General features: G+C 42.0%; 1 protein-coding gene across 1 annotated transcript in view; it reads left to right on the top strand.

Annotated features, from left to right (window-relative positions):
- OPN4 (opsin 4) overlaps positions 1-18,569 on the top strand; it is a 40,275-nt gene that overhangs the window by 12,984 nt on the left and 8,722 nt on the right. The window contains exons 2-6 of the mRNA XM_015418685.1: positions 2,883-3,016; positions 6,138-6,341; positions 9,897-10,068; positions 10,795-10,953; positions 13,561-13,668. Of these exons, the coding sequence (XP_015274171.1) occupies positions 2,883-3,016; positions 6,138-6,341; positions 9,897-10,068; positions 10,795-10,953; positions 13,561-13,668 (777 nt within the window). The remainder of the gene's footprint in view (positions 1-2,882; positions 3,017-6,137; positions 6,342-9,896; positions 10,069-10,794; positions 10,954-13,560; positions 13,669-18,569) is intronic.

Below are 18,569 nucleotides of genomic sequence, written 5' to 3'. Positions count from 1 at the left end.
TTGCAGTTGCAAAATTGTTGTCTATGGTATATAATGATATTACCTTTGAATGTAAATCTTTTACTTATAATTCTGTATTTTTGTGATTTCCTATGTTTGCCTGTATATTTTTTCTTCTGTTTTGCTTACGACCTGTTGGTCTATGAGCACTAGTAAAAGAACAGAATGGAATTTCAACATGTATCAATTAGATCATTTTCTCCAGCACACAGGACGGTTTATCACTCAAGAAACTATAGTGACTCCCTCAGATACTGGCAGCACTTCCGGGGCTGGTAGTGTAGGAGAAGGCAATAGGTATGACTTATGCCCATCATCTCCCACTGTAGCACAGCTACTGTGAGCTGGAACCAAGAGAAAGTTGTTTGAATGGTGGTTTCATAGCTTTAAAACAGACGTTCAGAGCATATTATGTAGCATCTACATTTTATGTCTATGAATTTCATGGAAATATTGACAGGTATTCTACCTTAGGCTGGAGGAAGATATACACAGACAGACATACAGAAGTAATTTTGCTTCTATATTTTCTATTCAGTACTTATAGGTTTCCCTAATATATACGCACTACACACACATATGCATGTGTGTGAATATTTAATTAATTAATTAATTAATTCAACCTATATCCCACGTTCCCTGCATGACAGGCTCAGGGCGGGTTACATCAATTTTGATAAAAATACAATATACAAAATTAACACAATTAAAACGCTAATAAAATACCACAATAGTCTTCATCCGGTGCCATTGTCATTGACATTAAAACCTTACAGATGCCATCTCTAGTATGCAGTTCTGACTTGCTGAGGGGAGGCCTAGTAAAGAGGGTGGGACATCCATCACCCTAGGTAAAAGCCTGGCGGAAGAGCTCTGTCTTGCAGGCCCTGCAGAACTGTAAAAGGTCCGGCAGGGCCCTGATCTCATATGGGAGCTCATTCCACTAGGTAGGGGCCAGGGCTGAAAAGGCCCTGGCCCTAGTCAAGGTAAGACAGACGTTCCTGGGGCCATGAGAAGATGTTGATTGGCAGATCGTAAAGCCCTTTGGGGCTCATAGAGGGAGAGGTGATCTCACAGATATGTGGGCCCCTGGCCGTATAGGGCTTTAAAGGTAAGCACCAGCACCTTGAAACGGATCCGGTACTCAATAGGCAGCCAGTGCAGATCGCGCAGCACTGGGCGGATGTGGGCCCTCACAGGTAGTGACATCAGTATCCTTGCTGCTGCGTTCTGCACCAGCTGCAGTTTCTGGAGCAGAATCAAGGGCAGCCCCACACAGAGAGAATTACAATAATCTAATCTGCAAGTGACCATTGCATGGGTCACTGTAGCTAGATCTTGGGGAGTGAGATATGGGGCCAACTGCCTGATCTGCCTCAGATGGAAGAAGGCAGACCTGGCAGTGGAGGCAACCTGGGCCTCCATAGTTAGTGAGGCATCCAGGAATACCCCCAGGCTCTTCACCTTTGGCACCGGCAGCAATAGAGTCCCGTCAAAGGTTGGAAGCCCAATCCCAGTCCCCCGTGACCCAGGTACAGAACCTCCATCTTCAATGGATTCAGTTTCAGTCTGCTCTGTTGTAGCCAACCAGCCACGGCTTGTAATGCTCTGTCCAGATTTTCTGGGGCAGAGTCCGGGTGGCCATCCAGTAGTAGATAGAGCTGGGTGTTGTCCGTGTATTGGTGACAACCCAGCCCATACCTCCGGATAATCTGGGTGAGGGGGCGCATGTAGATATTAAACAGCATTGGGGAGAGAATCGACCCCTGCGACACACCACATTCTAGCAGGTGTTGCTGAGATAATTCCCCCCCAAGTGCCACCCTCTGTCCCTGACCTTGGAGAAAAGAGGTCAGCCACTGCAAGGCAAGCCCCCTTATCCCCACATTGGCAAGGCGGTGGGTCAACAGATGGTAGTCAACCATATCGAATGCTGCCAACAGATCAAGAAATATCAGCAGTGCTGATCCGTCTTGATCCAGGTGTCTCTGAAGGTCATCCACTAAGGCGACCAACACCATCTCCGTTCCATGGGCAGGGCAAAAACTGGACTGGAAGGGGTCCAGTGGATATCTGTGTGTGTGTGTGTGTGTGTGTGTGCAGTAAAAATGGCATTTGTGTGTGTATGTGTATATATAAAAATCAAAGGAATTTGCGTAGTACAAATGGCCATATAAACATAAAGGGTTCAAAACTGTGATCTTTGGATTTATTGTAGTTATACTAGTCCCACCAGTGTTCACAATAACTTAACAGCTCATCTATCTACATACACCCGTGTCATACATTTATGGCCTTAAAGGAGGGAAGGAAACTTCAGACTTTACCTTTTCTCTTCCATGAAGCTCAAGACAGCATCTGTTTTCCCGCATCGAGTCTCCCATCCAGACACTGAACAGTCTTGCTTATCTTTCAAAAAGCTGTCGTATTGTGTGCTTTCAGATCATATCTCAGAAACCTTTGTGAAGGTTTACCTGCATAGTCATCTGGAGGAGATTATTTTTCATCCTAGATGATCAAGTTTGTAGTCGTTTACAAGTCTGATTTATAGATGGGTAGCAGTTTTAAAACAGATCTTTTGTCTGGGGATTTTGCTCACTAAAAGTGGGAGCAAATACTGAATATCTGACAGCATTTCATTGGTCCAAAATACATTGGAGACTTTGTGCCACAGCTTGTAAAAGGAGGAGAAACCAGTTCCTAGATTATGTCCATTAATAGAGTCATTGTGACAAAAGGTTTATGTATGGATTTTACTTCGGTAGAGTTCTGGTAACTGTTTAAAGTTGTCTTATTTGTTTTATAACTTTCATTTTGATTGAAGAGAACCTTAACAGGAGCTTTTCTTTTCTCTTTATTTTTACGTTATTTTAAAAATAAAGCAACAAGAAGCTGAGGAGACCACCAAACTATTTTATAATGAATTTAGCAGCAAGTGATTTCCTGATGTCTGCAACTCAGGCCCCCATCTGCTTTCTCAACAGCATGCACAGGGAATGGATACTTGGAGACATAGGTACTTCTCTAATGTGGTTGCCTCTTTCCTCTTCCCGTCTTGCGTGGAACTTGTCATAAGATAAGGCTGTGTTACGTCTAAGTTGTTGAAACTTGTTGACTGGCATCAACCATGAGGTCCTGAACAGAGTGCCCATGTCCTCATTTCAGCTGGTTCACTGCTTCTTTTAAGTGAAAGAAATCAAATCTTTAGCATTCAGGCTGACAGTCTGACCATGTACATATTTGGGATATAACATTAGGTATCATGAATAATGATAGGTACAGATTTTCCTATTACTCAGCAATACGACCATCAAAGCAAAAAGTTGTACAATGCCTTTAATTAGAACCAGTTAACATATCATTTTTAAAAAAATCATGTGCATGGCAAGTAGTTATTTAGAACCATTCATCAGGCAGATGCTCAGTACAATAAACAAAAAATGGGTGAGGGAGGAAGCCAACAGTGATTTGGGGTGGGCTGCAAGGAATATCCTAACCTCACCAATGAGCATCACTGAAGGAGGAGGGTGGAAACCAGTGCCATTACCAGCCGGCTTCAGGTGGCGAGGATTGAACTGCTAGAACCACAGGGGCTGCTGAGTGATTATGTGATTAAGAACATAAGAAGAGCCCTGCCGGATCAGGTCCATGGCCCACCTAGTCCAGCATTCTATGTCACACAGTGGTCAACCAGTTCCTCTGGAAGGCCAACAACAGGGCATAGAAGTCAATTAGTGGAACCCGGCACTTGAAAACAACAACATAATCGCGCTTACTTTGGTTTCTACAGCTTTCTGCCTCTAGAAAGGTGCTAACTTCCTTTTCCCCTTCAGTGGTGCTTGGTGGCAGGGGCTGGGATATTCCTGATAACCCACCCCATGAGGCATCATTTTTCAAGGCATGGTGAAAAGTCTGGAGCAGTAATCTCAATTTACACCTGTCCTCTTCACTGGCCTGCGAACTGTCTGTAGCTCAATCAGGAGTTCCTGATCTGTTGCATGGATGAGCAGTCAGATATCTTGGATGAGAATTTTGACCACAGTCTGAGATCTTTGAAAGGAAAATATTTTTATTTACAAATATACAGTCTTGATTCTCTAGAGTACAATAGCAGTGGGAAATGATATCAAAACAGTGCAGGTGTTACAGAATTAAGAAAAGGAACAAAACATGAGTTTAACTAAGTTGTGTAGTCACTGGTGTTACCTTGGCATTCCCTTCCCTGGAATGGATGTAAGCCTGCAGGAACTTTGAAAACAGATGCTGGTCAAGACAAACTTCAGTCCATTAGCTCTCCTTGTTCCCTGTTCCTTTGCTTGTGTGCTTTGGAGAGGGTAGTCAGACCTTTCAACCCTTCCTGTATTTATTTATTTATTTATTTATTTATTATTTTAACTTTTACCCTGCCCTCCCCACCGAGGCAGGCTCAGGGCGGCTTACATAAGACCCAGTAAAAACAATATCAGGTTAAAGTAAATTCCTCCCAGCTATCATGCAATTTGGTGTGGGTCTCATGTACGGCTCTGCACCCTTTCTCTAATCAAATTAAGGTGCACATCCCCAACCCTTTATGTCCCAACTCAGGATATCCAAATAGCCATCTATCTTGCCCTGTCCCGGCAGGTGGGCAAATGGTTTTCTTGCCTATTTTATTTCTATAAACTCATCTCCTCTCACCTTGCAATCTGAGATGTTTTATTGCTTCATTTCCTAAAAAAGAATGTTTTCCCTGAGAGCAGGGCCTCTCTGCATGTTAATCAAGGGATCCTGCATCTCTTTATCACGACATTCGTGACCCTTAAAACTGTCCTTTTCTTATGTAATTCAGACCTACAGCCTGAAAGTTAAGACTGGGTTAATCAAGGGATCCTGCATCTCTTTATCATGACACTCGTGACCCTTAAAACTGTCCTCTTCTTATGTAATTCAGACTTACAGCCTGAAAGTTAAGACTGGAAGGTTTCCGCACATCCTCAGGAAGACTGTTCCAAAGCCTGAGGGTAGCTATGGTAAATGTATGACAACGAGCCCAGCTTTATATACCTTTGCACAGGAGAGAATAAAGAGGAGCAACAGTTGTAGCATTGGAACTGCTGCACAGGTCCATACAGGGAGAGGGGATCCTTCAAGTATGTGGTGCCTGGTCATGAAGGGCTTTAAAGGAAAACACCAGTACCTTGAACTGAACCCGGAAGTGCCGCTTCTTGCAATTTTCACTGCAAGTGCAATTCCTAAGAACACTTTCTGGGCAGTAAGCCTCATTGCATACCCTTCAGTAGAGTTATGAATACTATACATGTGTTCTAGAATGGAAAATAAGCAATCCCAGTGTGGTCTTTGTCAGTGCAATATCTTCACCATCTTTAAAATCATTGTTCAGTGCAACAATCTGAATACCTTTATTGCTGAGAGAGAGCTGGGGTTTAGGAGTATTTTTCTGTCTACAGAATAAGAAATTAATGTTTTTACCAACAATTAAAGCCATTACAGTAGGCAACATTCCCAGAAAATATAACTTTAACTGTATTGGATTTTGAGACACTTTTCCATTAAGGTCTGTCTACAGAATAAGAAATTAATGTTTTTACAACAATTAAACCATTACAGTAGGCAACATTCCCAGATAATGTAACTTTAACTGTATTGGATTTTGAGGCATTTTTCCATTAACAAAGTGGTCTCAGTCACCACCTATAGTGAGATATGGGACTCTATATATATAAATATAAATTCAGTCTTATGTATTTTCTTACCTATATTGTAGGAAAGCTATAAACTGGCTGGGTGATTTCAGCCATTGTTATTAGATCCTGTCTGCTTTTGCATCTAACCCTAAGCTGCTTTTATTCTTCTGCCTGAGAAGGTTTAGTTGTTAAAATGTTTATGATTTCATAACGTCTTAATTTTCATGTTGGGAGCTTTATGTTGTGTGCTATTTGTACAACATAAAAATGGGGTATAATTCTTGTAAAGAAAGAAATCACAAATACATAATGTAAAAAAGGGACCACTTAAGCATAGATCCCATTCCAAAAAAGCCTCTACCAGGATGTGAAAAGATAGATACGGGGGTTTTGTCTTTGCTTTTTAGTACTAATTTGAACATTGAAACTCTTACACTCTCCTTCTGCTTTTAGGTTGCAACTTGTATGCTTTTTGCGGGGCGCTGTTTGGAATAACTTCCATGATGACTTTGTTAGCCATTTCAGTTGATCGCTACTGTGTGATTACGAGGCCTCTGCAGTCCATAAAGAGGACTTCAAAGAAAAACTCATGCCTGATCATTGTCTTTGTCTGGCTCTACTCACTGGCTTGGAGTGTGTGTCCGCTGTTTGGGTGGAGTATGTTTATTCTCTTCCCTCATCCCTTTGCATTGTATATGCTATCTTTGGTCACTGGGCAGTATCCCACTACGCTGTGTGTGCGCTTCTACATTCCTCTCAATAGTGGCAATTCTTTCTGAATCCTGGAGGGGTTGTGGGACTGCTATTCTTACTTTCCTAATTACATAGAAAGAAGAGCTCCATTAATTATGTTTTTCTTAAGGAAAAATTGTTATAACACAAGAAAAAGTTTTAATTAAGGTTGTACAACCTGTTCCTGTTCCAAAAAAACAATTCATTTTGTTTGTTTTTTCTGAGTTCTGCCAAAATAAGTAATATACATATTCACTGAATTGCTTTCATCAATCAACCAATATTTTGTAACATTAAAAGATTCATATATATATATAAATTATAATCCTAGCTAGAACTGCATTTAATATAGATCGAGATAGGTAGCCATGTCTGTCTGTAGCAGCAGAAAAGAGCAAGAGTCCAGTAGCACCTTAAAGACCAGCAAAATTTGTGGCAGAGTATGGGGTTTCATATGGAGCTGCGGTGGCTCAAGTGGTTAAGACACTGAACTGCAGGCTGTGGAAGGTCAGTAGTTCAGCAGTTCGAGACCCGGGTGCCGCATGACGGAGTGAGCTCCCATCTCTAGTTCCAGCTCCTGCCAACCTAGCAGTTCGAAAGCAAGAAATTGCAAGCAGATAAATAGGGACCACTTCGGTGGGAAGGTAACAGCGTTCCGTGTGCCTTGGTGTTTAGTCATGCCGGCCACATGACCACGGAAACGTCTTCGGACAGCACTGGCTCTTCGGCTTTGAAACGGAGATGAGCACCGCAGCCCTAGAGTAGGATTCGACTGGCTTTCGAGCAAGGGAACATTTACCTTTTATGGGGTTTCATGAGTCACTAGCAGTGACTCATGAAAGCTCATACCCTGCTACAAATTTTGTTAGTCTTTAAGGTCCTACTGGACTCTTGCTACTGCTTTTAATGTTTAGATTATTTTTCTTTCCCTGAATGTATGTTTCTTCTAATTAGCACTGGCATTTGTGCATTCTATCTAAAGCTGAGTATTATTTGCAAATATATTGCTGTCTGTGTGTGTGTGTATATATATATAAATAGAGAGTTGCATATTTTAATCCTAGTATCCAGGAACAGCACTAAGAACTAGCAAGATAAGAAATGCCATCGGGAGGCATTTGCTGTCTAAGGTCCACTTCTGTGTAAACTGCTGTTTACACAGATCCACATTAACCCAGTCCTTTCTTCAGAACAAAAACATCTGCCCTGGATCAAACAAAGCGATTCTTCCAAAGTTATTTTCCTGCCTTTGTGAACATCAACTAAGGAAGATTCAAGCTGCGTTCAGATGTCGTGACATACTGTAATTAAACAGAAATCTGTCCGAGTTGGGCTCTATCACAGTTTATTTGCTGTGCTTATTTGCTCCCCTTGTTTCTCGCACCTCCCTCCTACGCTACAGCACAGAATTTGTATGAACTTTTCCTGGCTTAAACTGCAGTCTGCCATGGTGTCCAAATGTGAGTGCCTCAGCCAGCTGGAGTTTCTAGCTTTAATATGGGGAGCAGACTTGATGTGATAGAGGGAAATAAGACAGGGAAAGGGACAAGACTCAGCTCCCCTCTCCCATATGCACGTTTTCATTGAAAATTAGATGCCTCACACCATTTTGGATATAAATGGTGAACATGTGCATGAGTACACATGGATTCCCTTAGCCACTTCTCTTTGGGCTCTGAATCTGTTTGGGAATAAGAGATACACAGTCCTTGAGATTGGTTTCAGAGAGTAGTCATGTTGATCTGCACGAGAAGATCTAGATTCCAGTCCAGTAGTACCTTAGAGAACAACAAGATTTTGGGGGTATACGCTTTCAAGACATAGAACTCCTTTCATCAGATACAAGCAGGAATCGCCTTTTCTACTTGTATCTAATGAAGGGAGCTTTGACTCTTGAAAGCTTATACCCTGAAATCTTGTTGGAGGTGCTTACTGGACTTGAAGCTAGTCCTTGAGATTTTTGTCCTTGAGATTTCTAAAGGCTTATTTATGTGAGCATTAAGAGGGAATGGTATACTCCTTTATTATAAGAACATGTTCAAAGCTTCTTCCCACAGTAGCTGGCCAGATATCAAAACCACAGAAGCCCTTGCCTTCTCTTGCTGCTGCCTGCCTCCGGTACCCTAGAGTACTCTGCAGTATGGAAGGTGGTGGAAAGGGCTGTCAAGTCACAGCAGACTTATGGCGACCCATAGTGGGGTTTTAAGCCAAGAGACATTCGGTGGTGGTTTGCCATTGCCTGCCTCTGTGTCCCAGCTCTGGTTTTCCTTGGAAGTCTGCCCATCCAAATACTAGCTAGGGCCAACCCCGCTTAGCTTCTGAGATCTGATGAGAATTTTGCTTATGCAAATAACCCTCTGCAAGGCTTTAAAGTTGCAGATATAATACTGAGGTACAAGGAGGCTGTCACTACCTAAGGAACTGAATTACAGTCTCCTTCGTTACCATTCACTGAACTTTATCAACAGTTCAAAGCTATATATGTTCCCACGTTTACAAAAGTGGATAATGAATGATTAATTTAAGGTATTTATTCTTAAATAGAGATGTATGAAAGTCTTTCAGCATGGTTCCACATAGCATGATGCACTCTTCTACAGTGAGCTTCAAAACAAAAAGCAGCCACCGGTTTATAAAATTTTCCGCAGTATGAGATGGAAGCACCCCTTCCATGAATAGGCATGTGTCGGATAGAAATCCAAGTAATGGTAAGAACTGCATTTGGAGATGCTGGGAGTTTCTTGCAGAGGTTGATAAAGGAGGAGTAGGAAATGGGATATTTTGTCACATTCAGGAACAAAAAAGATCACCGGGTGACCTTGTTCTAGTCATTCTCTTTCGGCCTAACTTATCTCAGAGTAATGTTCTGATGATAAAATAAAGTTAGGGAGAACTGTATATGCTGCCTTGAGCTCTTTGGAGAAAAGGACAGGATAAAAATGTAAGGTAAAGGACAGGATAAAAATGTAAGGTAAATAAAAATTCTCAAGTTGGGAGTTTAGAACATAGGTACAATACGCTGGAGCTGCGGTGGCTCAAGGGGTTAAGACGCTGAACTGCAGGCTGTGGAAGGTCAGTAGTTCAGCAGTTCGAGACCCGAGTGTGCCGCATGATGGAGTGAGCTCCCATCTCTAATTCCAGCTCCTGCCAACCTAGCAGTTAGAAAGCAAGAAATTGCAAGTAGATAAATAGGTACCACTTCAGTGGGAAGGTAACAGCGTTCCATGCACCTTGGTGTTTAGTCATGCCGGCCACATGACCATGGAAATGTCTTCGGACAGCGCTGGCTCTTCGGCTTTGAAACGGAGATGAGCACCGCAACCCTAGAGTCGGATTCGACTGGCTTTCGAGCAAGGCAACCTTTACCTTTGCCTTTACCTTTACAATACGCTAAAATAAAAGTATTATTAATTTCCAGGGTCATGCATTTGTCCTTGTGTATGCGTTATATAATACATGCATGTGTTTTACTGTCTGTAGGTTCATATGTGCCTGAGGGTTTGATGATTTCCTGTACATGGGACTATATAACCTATTCTCCAGCAAACAGAAGCTACACCATGATGTTATGTTGGTGTGTGTTCTTCATTCCTCTGATCATAATCTTCCATTGCTATATATTCATGTTTCTTGCCATAAGAACTACAGGCAGGTAAGCATTCTTCATTTGCAATCCAAGAATATTCTTCTAGACCTGTAGATAAATTCACAATAGTGCCACACAGTAATTCTGTTGGTCAGTTAAAGTATCCACAGACACATGCTCTATTTCAACTACATTTATCATCTTAAACCAGGTCTCTGAACATAAGTTGATTCCATTGCCTCCACTCTCCTGCCCCAAGAGCCAGCAGGTATCTCATCCTGCATTGGGGCAAAAACAGTTCTATGGAACAAGCCAGGATTAAGCTAAGATATCTGCATTCATACCTCATGCAAAAATGTATTTAACACAGAGTTGGTTAAAAGTCAGCTTCAAACCATGATTTCATATCCTGGTGGGGCATACCATAACTACGGTAGATGTAGTTAGTGGAATAGCCTGCATTCAGATAATCAGGTTAATCATAGTTTGTTTAATTAACCGTGGTTTTGATTGATGGCTGAACTGAGGCACTAGGTGTCTTAAATGTCATCTGCCTCACAGCAAAGGATAAAATCAAAGCGTATTTTAACCTTTCTTGAATCCCCTGAAACAGGAGAAGGAACAGATCTCAATAAATAATTGCAACTCAGAGGGAATGTTTTGACATGATCTCTCCCTGCCCCTTTTAAAAAAAAAATATTTTAAAGTTTGCTGTATTAGACCCCTGTCCTGTTGATAATCCTGATTTGAATTCTTGCTTTCTGCAGTACCTTTTTGCTTTTCTTCTTTCAGGAATGTTCAGAAGTTAGGATCATCCTCTGGTCGGAAATCAAACATCTCTCAGTCCATTAAAAGTGAATGGAAGCTGGCAAAGATTGCTTTTGTGGCCATTGTGGTCTATGTCTTGTCCTGGTCTCCGTATGCTTGCGTTACTCTCATTGCATGGGCAGGGTAAGAAAAAACAATCCAGCCTGAAACTTTCATTCCCTTGGGAGATGTGAAACACATCTTCCTCTCTTAACATGACTTAACTGTAATACATGTTAACTACAAGAAGTAACATAAAGAAGTCAAAATAGAAAACAAGCTGGAGGTGTTCCACCCCTAGTGGCTATATTCCTGTGGTGAGAATGGAACTAACTATTCTACTTGAAGATAGATCAAGATTGGTAGCCATGTTAGTCTGTCTGTAGCAGTAGAAAAGAGTAAGAGTCCGGTAGCACCTTAAAGACTAGCAAAATTTGTGGTAGGTTGTGAGCTGTTGTGAGTCACTGTTCACTTCTTCAGAATTCACAAAAGCTCAGATTTGTCATTTTAGCTTCTAGGGAGAGTTCTTAGAGATAATTAAAAGGACAAGTAATATGCAAATTAGCTGTAGAGTGTTAACTAATGGGTGTTCTCCAGTTTGGCCTTTGATACTGGATGTGGGTTTGTGGCTAGGGAGAGCCTGTGTGCCCAGTGGTGGGATACTGCAGTGAGAATAATAATCATCATCATCTGATTAAGTCTTCTGCATTGAAGATCAATGCTGTATGGCTGCTATATGTTTTCTGACATGCAGATAAGCCAATTAGCTGTAGAACAGCAGCTGGCCTTTAGTGTTGAATGTGGCTTCCGCACATGGACTGTGGCTATTTAAAGGTTGTGGCTTAGTGAGAGTATATACGGATACAGGAAGTCCAAACTAAATAGCTGCAAGGCTGTGACTTTTTCTCTGGTGTGCTTTTCCTGGATAGTCCAAGCTAGCCTGATCTGGTCAGATCTCTGAAGCTAAGCAAGGTCCACCCTGATTAATATTTGGATGGGAGACCACTAAGGAATTCCAGGGCCATGACGCAGAGGCAGGCAATGGCAAACCACCTCTAAAGGTCTCTTGCATTGAAAACACTATGCAGTCGCCATAAGTCAGTTGCAAAGCAGAGAAGACAATGTGGGCTACAGCTGCAAGCCGCGCGGGCCTCGCTGTGCGGGGGGAGGAACCGATCGGTTCTGAGCGGGGGGACAAGGCGGGTGGGGCGAGATCGAGCGGATGGGAAGGAGATGGAGAGGAGAGGGCGGGGGGGAACCGATCGGAGGAGACGGAGGGAGAGCTTACCTGCTCCTGCTGGTTCCTCCTCCGCCTGCTGAGTCCCCCCCCCCGCGAGTTTCGCGGGTCTTTTCTCTTGTTTTCTTATGTTAGGCTTTCTCCTTCTATTTGCTTTTGTGAGTAACCACTTCAAAACGAGAATATTGCAAACAAGTGAAAACATCTACCACCTTTTCTTTAACCAACCATGTCCATAAAGAAGACATGCAGATGTGTGTGTGTGTGTGTGTTAAGTACCATCAAGTCACTTCCAACTTATGGTGGCCCTATGAATTAATGACGTCCAAAATGTCCTATCGTTAGTAGCCACGCTCAGGCTTTGCAAACTGAGGGCTGTGGCCTCCTTTATAGAGTCAGTCCTGCTGCATTCAACTTTTGCTAGCATTATTGTCTTTTCCAGTGACTCTTCTCGTAATGTGACCCAAAGCATGATAGCCTCAGAGTTGTCATTTTAGCTTCTAGGGAGAGTTCATAGAGATAATTAAAAGGACATGTAATATGCAAATTAGCTGTAGAGCGTTAACTGATGGGTGTTCTCCAGTTTGGCCTTTGATACTGGATGTGGGTTTGTGGCTAGGGAGAGCCTGTGTGCCCAGTGGTGGGATACTGCAGTGAGAATAATAATAATCATCATCATCTGATTATTAAGTCTTCTGCATTGAAGATCAGTACTGTATGGCTGCTATATGTTTCTGACACGCAGAAAAGCCAATTAGCTGTAGAACAGCAGCTGGCCTTTAGTGTTGAATGTGGCTTCCACACATGGACTGTGGCTATTTAAAGGTTGTGGCTTAGTGAGAGTATATGCTATGGATACAGGAAGTCCAAACTAAATAGCTGCAAGGCTGTGACTTTTTCTCTGGTATGCTTTTCCTTGACCTGGATAGTCCAAGCTATCCTGATCTCGTCAGATCTCTGAAGCTAAGCAAGGTCCACCCTGGTTACTATTTGGATGGGAGACCACTAAGGAATTCCAGGGCCATGACGCAGGGGCAGGCAATGGCAAACCACCTCTAAAGGTCTCTTGCATTGAAAACGCTATGCAGTTGCCATAAGTCAGTTGCAAAGCAGAGAAGACAATGTGGGCTACATGGACCAGTAGTCTGATTTAATATACATACTCATCTGAGCCTTACCCAGACATGTTGAGGTTTAGTACCAAGATTAGGACTAGGAAGACACAGATTCAAATCTCCACTTTCATTTTGACTCTTGGCTCAACATATCACACAGGAGTTGTAAGAACAAAATGAAGCAGAGGAAAACCAAATTCACTGCCCACAAGTTCACTGCTCACAAGTTCTTGGACAAATGTAACAAACAGGTAGAATATTAGCAAATCATCAAATCTGACTTTCCCCCAAAGATAGCTATCAAATCATTGCAGCTCAGGATCGACAAGGAAAAAGTTGAGCTATTTTGCGATTGAGGAACAAAAGGTTTATAAAAATAATTCTCTTTCTTCTTTATAGCCATGCCAGCTTCCTGACTCCCTATTCTAAATCTGTGCCAGCTGTTATTGCCAAAGCTTCTGCGATCTACAATCCCATCATCTACGCAATCATTCATCCAAGATACCGGTATAGTAGTATAACTTTATACAGATTTATGTACAGTTTTAAATTAACTTATTGATGGATGGCAAAACAGGCTGTTTTTTCTTCAGTGCATTGTGATTTCCCCCTCTAATTTTGATTTCTTTTTTTAAAAAAATGTCGGTCTTACCAGTTAACGACATATAGCTGAAATGTTTTAGCCAAGTAAAAGTGCTCACAGTAATTTTGAGATGATACATATTGCAGAATTTTAAGGGAATCTGGAAGAGTCCTAAACAAGACACTTATCAGAGTTTGTGTTCCTGTGTTGCACTGTGCTGTGCTAGGCTTTCCTATGGTCCTCTAGCACCTGTACATGCTAATAATGCCATGAATAAATGCCAAAGCCACCAATATTTGCACCACAGTCCTTTCTACTGCTCTGTGTAATGGAAGAGAATAATTTGCCCTATAGATTATAGTAGACGTACAGTGCACTCCTAAGAAGAGTTACGTCAGTGGACTTAGAAGGGGCTAACTCTGGGTAGAACTGCACTCTTACAGTGCAGCGGGATCCTATGAAGAGTTACTCTAGTTAAGCCCATTGATTTCAGTGGGCTTGGAAAGGAGCAACTCCGTGTAGGATTGCACTGTCAGAGCAGAGCCTTCAGTATCACACAGCGTGGGATTTCCCCTTTGCACTTTGGCCTTGAATGCACAAGATATGTTCATTTATAAATGTAGACTTGCTACCCTAACCACTTGCTATCTGGAAGATTTTGTTTTAGAGAAGCATTTCTTCTTTTTTCAGTTCCACAACCAAGGCTGAACTAACATGAGTTATGACACAGCAATGTAGTACTTCTTATCCTATAAAGTGCCTTTCTTTTCCTGTTAAAATATTTCATAACGTTGAGCAATCTAGCTTACATTCTTGCCACTGAGTAAGAGGAGACAGAAAAAAATTAAAAACTGGTATCTTTCCAGCACAAGAAGCAGGATGCTGTTGTGCATTTGGAAAGAGACTGTGCTGCTTAATTTGCATAATATATAAGTCCAGAATTGGGAGTTACCTTGAGGCAGACCCCTTTCCAGAGTATACATAGCCAGTCATTCCTAACAGTGGCTGAGGATTATCCCTACCATTGCGGAAAGGATTCATGTTATTCTCTTCAATGCCCCCCACAACACTCCAATGCCCCCCCCACAACACCCCACAACAATACACACTGAGATTTTCATAGACTTTTGCTTGTGTGGGTACCCTGGAAACTATCCAGAATTGATTGGAGGTTGCAAAATTGTATTGACATGAACACAGGAACTCATGATCACTCACTAATTTTATCTGACAGCTCTTTATGTCTGGAGATCATTACTCCATACTGATTATGTTTGAACTATGTAAGAAGGTAATGCAACACTTCTGTATTTGACAGGAAGATGTTTTGTGTTTTAGATAAATTCTATGTGCTAGAATTCTCTAAGGTCTTTGACACAACCCCTGCAAACCTAAGCAACACAAGTTCCCCTGTTTTCATAACATAATGATTCCATTTGTATCTTTGGGCCAGAACTAGATGTTATGGCAGCCATGGGTCCTACCTATGGCTGCCAACACCACTTTAGAGACAAAGTCAGCCATTTAAAATTGCCACTTGTGCCCATGGCACAGTGGGGACAGAGGGTCTTGACCCATCCATGTGCCTTTTTAAGTGTTGAAACATCCCCCCAAGGCTGGGAAGTCTGGCTGAATCCCCTTCCCCTCTTCCAAGGCAAGCATACAGGCAGGCGCTTATGATGGATGGGCTGGATGACAACATCTTATGGTGCGATCCTATGCATGTCCACTCAGAACTAAACCTTATTATGTTCAGTGGGGCTTACTTCCAGGTAAGTAAGCATAGAACTGCTGTATTAAACTCTTAATACAACCAATTTAATTTGACAAACATGCAAGCACATTTGCTATTGGTGGATTAATATCCCAGTTCAACAGAGTTCAGCTCACTCACTGGGCTTTAAGCACATTGAACTGTGTTGGAATAGTGACTTTCTGTCAACATTCTAATTATATAAACGGGAACCCACAAGGACTTGCAGGAGGCATCTCATTTCCCTCTCCTGCACTATTTCCAAAAGTGGAAGGCTGAACCACTTAACCACTACAGTTTGGTGTAGTGGTTAAGAGTGTAGAATCTAATCTGGGAGAACCGGGTTTGATTTCCCACTCCTCCACATGCAGCTGCTGGTGTGACTTTGGGTCAGTCATAAGTTCTTTCAGAGCTGTTCTCTCAAAGGCAGTTCTCGAGAGAGCTCTCTCAGCCCCACTTATCTCACAGGGTGTCTGTTGTGGGGAGGGGAAGGGAAAGGGATTGTAAGCCACTCTGAGACTCCCTTGGTCAATGAAGGGTGGGGTATAAATCCAATCTCTTCTCTTCTTCTTCCTCTTCTTCCTTTTTCCTTCCCTGAGAGCTCCCGTAGCCTCTCCCCTTTTCCTGCTGGCTTCTCATCCACCAGTCAACCTACCTTGATCTACTGCCCTTCTTCAGCTTTCCCTGTTTACTGCCACCTGTTAGCCTCTACCTGGGAAAACTATGCCCCAGTTGCACAGTGGCAGGGCCAGGAGGAAGGGTCATAGGTTTTTTCCTGCTGTGCTAAAATTCCATTTGCATGGAAATTTTTGTGGAACTACATGAAAATATAGGATCAGTTTACTGGTTTAGGAAAAGGAAGCACTATTCATCCAAGATTTCTCCCAGGAAATCTAGTAAAATACTGGTCAGTGAGGGATCTGAATGATGTAAAGCAGGGAATTTAAACCTGAATTTTGGAAGGAGGAAGTGACTTCACAGGAGGGGGTGTGGCTGGAAGTGACATCACAACTTGCCATCACCCAACCTTTGACCAGAAGTGATATCACAGGCCATGGCATCACATTATAGCCTTGCTAAGCACCGCCCCTCAAATCTCCAGGTGTTTCTCAAGTCAGACCATAGGTAGGGTCTTGGCTAAGTGACAGTGACCAAACTAAATGATAGTTTCCCCTCTCTTCTGTTTCTTACAATTATTGCTGTTATTAAAAAGGAAAAGAAATGTCATGAGTTCTCAGTGATTTTTTAAAAATCTTATTAACCTATCTCTTAATGGGTACACTTTTACAGTTCTGCCAGTTGTGGGAAATAATTGGTTTTTTCCAGCTGATTTTAGGTCTGATACCATATTGGAATAATGTTTCCAAATAACATAATCATTAACATGCCTCAACTGAATTATTTTAAGATTCATTGGTATGACACCTTCCATTTGCTTTCTCTGTCTCATAATTTTCCTCCAATAATCTTGAACAACCATGGCATTGCTACTACGTATGTAAAAAGAATGCTAGGACTTGTCTACATTCCCCACATTCATTATAATTACTCCCATAAATTTCATTTAATCTCTTGAGAGTTAAGTACCATAATCTTTTGTAGCAAGTTTCATGTATATTTATATAGATTGTGTAAGGTGGTCTCTTTTTCCACTCCCAATCATTAACTGCTGTACTTTGCAGTTGTTTTCTTAATCATACCATAATGTATTTAGGTTTTCAGAGATCTAGATTACAGAAACAATTGCTGAATCCATTGTGTTGAGTTCAGGGTATGGTCTGAAGGCACATGATTGCAGCAATCTTGCTGAATTTAAATCTGTCTGGGTGTGACAGGACAGAAGATCTCCCGGGGACTCTTGTTTATGTCATCTTGAGTTCCATGAGGAAAGAAAAGTGGACTATTTTTCAAAAGGAATTTTCTAACTTTAGCAGTTTTTACCACAATTAATCAACAATTCTTTCAGAAACTCCATTTTAAAAACCGAATGGTTTCTGTTTCTATTCTGTTTGTGCAGTCACTGGAGTTAAGAACACTTGCTTTGGATTATGACCAGGGTATTTTAATTTTATAAATGGCTTCAGTTTAGCTGTGGTGGCTCAAGTGGTTAAGATGCTGAACTGCAGGCTGGAAGGTCGGTAGTTCAGCAGTTCGAGACCTGAGTACCGAATGACGGAGTGAGCTCCATCTCTGGTTCCAGCTCCTGCCAATCTAGCAGTTCAAAAGCAAGAAATTGCAAGTAGATAAATAGGTACCACTTCGGTGGGAAGGTAACAGCGTTCTGTTTACCTCAGCGTTTAGTCATGCCGGCCACATCACCACAGAAATGTCTTTGGACAGCGCTGGCTCTTCGGCTTTGAAACGGAGATGAGCACCGAAACCCTAGAGTCGGATTTGACTGACTTTCAAGCAAGGGAAAACTTTACCTTTACCTAGCAGGCGTGGCCTGGCGTGATCTGGTCCATGGGGTCGCGAAGAGTCAGATTCGACTGTGCGACTGAACAACAAAGCAGCATATAACAAAAGGCGTCTATAGCTACACCACTAGATGGTAGTATAAACCATCAGTGTGAGGGCTTCTGATCTCTGAAGCATCAAGAAAGTAGATATCGTATTATAATTACAAAGAGTAATTATACTTGTTTGCTTTTGGCTTGTCAGATCATTAACGAATTTCAGAAAGCAAAGTTTCCTAAGTTTTGGGAGGAAATTCTTAGCACCTCTTTATGCATATAGAGTGTTTTGCATTCTAGGCACACCTAGATGACGCACACGTTTCCCACTGCAGTGGCATGATTGCCAGGGCCACATCAATTTCATTTTGTTCAGGAACCTCGCTGCACCCCTTTTCAGCACGGCAAATAGTTACACAAATGATGAAAAGTGCTTTTCAGACTGAATCTGAACTTAATGCCTTTTGGAAGAAAGCAGAATCAATTGTGCGTGACTTTACTGCAGTGGAAACAGAAAGCTACACATAGCTGAGGCCAGGGGAACAAAAACTTAGAAAATATATACTGTAAGAAACCCCGTAAATAGCTGGGCCCTGCGAGGCAGCTCTTCGAAATAAGA

The sequence above is a fragment of the Gekko japonicus genome, unplaced genomic scaffold (genome assembly GCF_001447785.1).
Source record: "Gekko japonicus isolate JY-2015 unplaced genomic scaffold, Gekko_japonicus_V1.1 scaffold626, whole genome shotgun sequence".
In the NCBI taxonomy this organism is placed as follows: domain Eukaryota; kingdom Metazoa; phylum Chordata; class Lepidosauria; order Squamata; family Gekkonidae; genus Gekko; species Gekko japonicus.
Note: the sequence above shows the minus strand (reverse complement) of the source record. Positions and strands in the feature narration are given on the sequence as shown.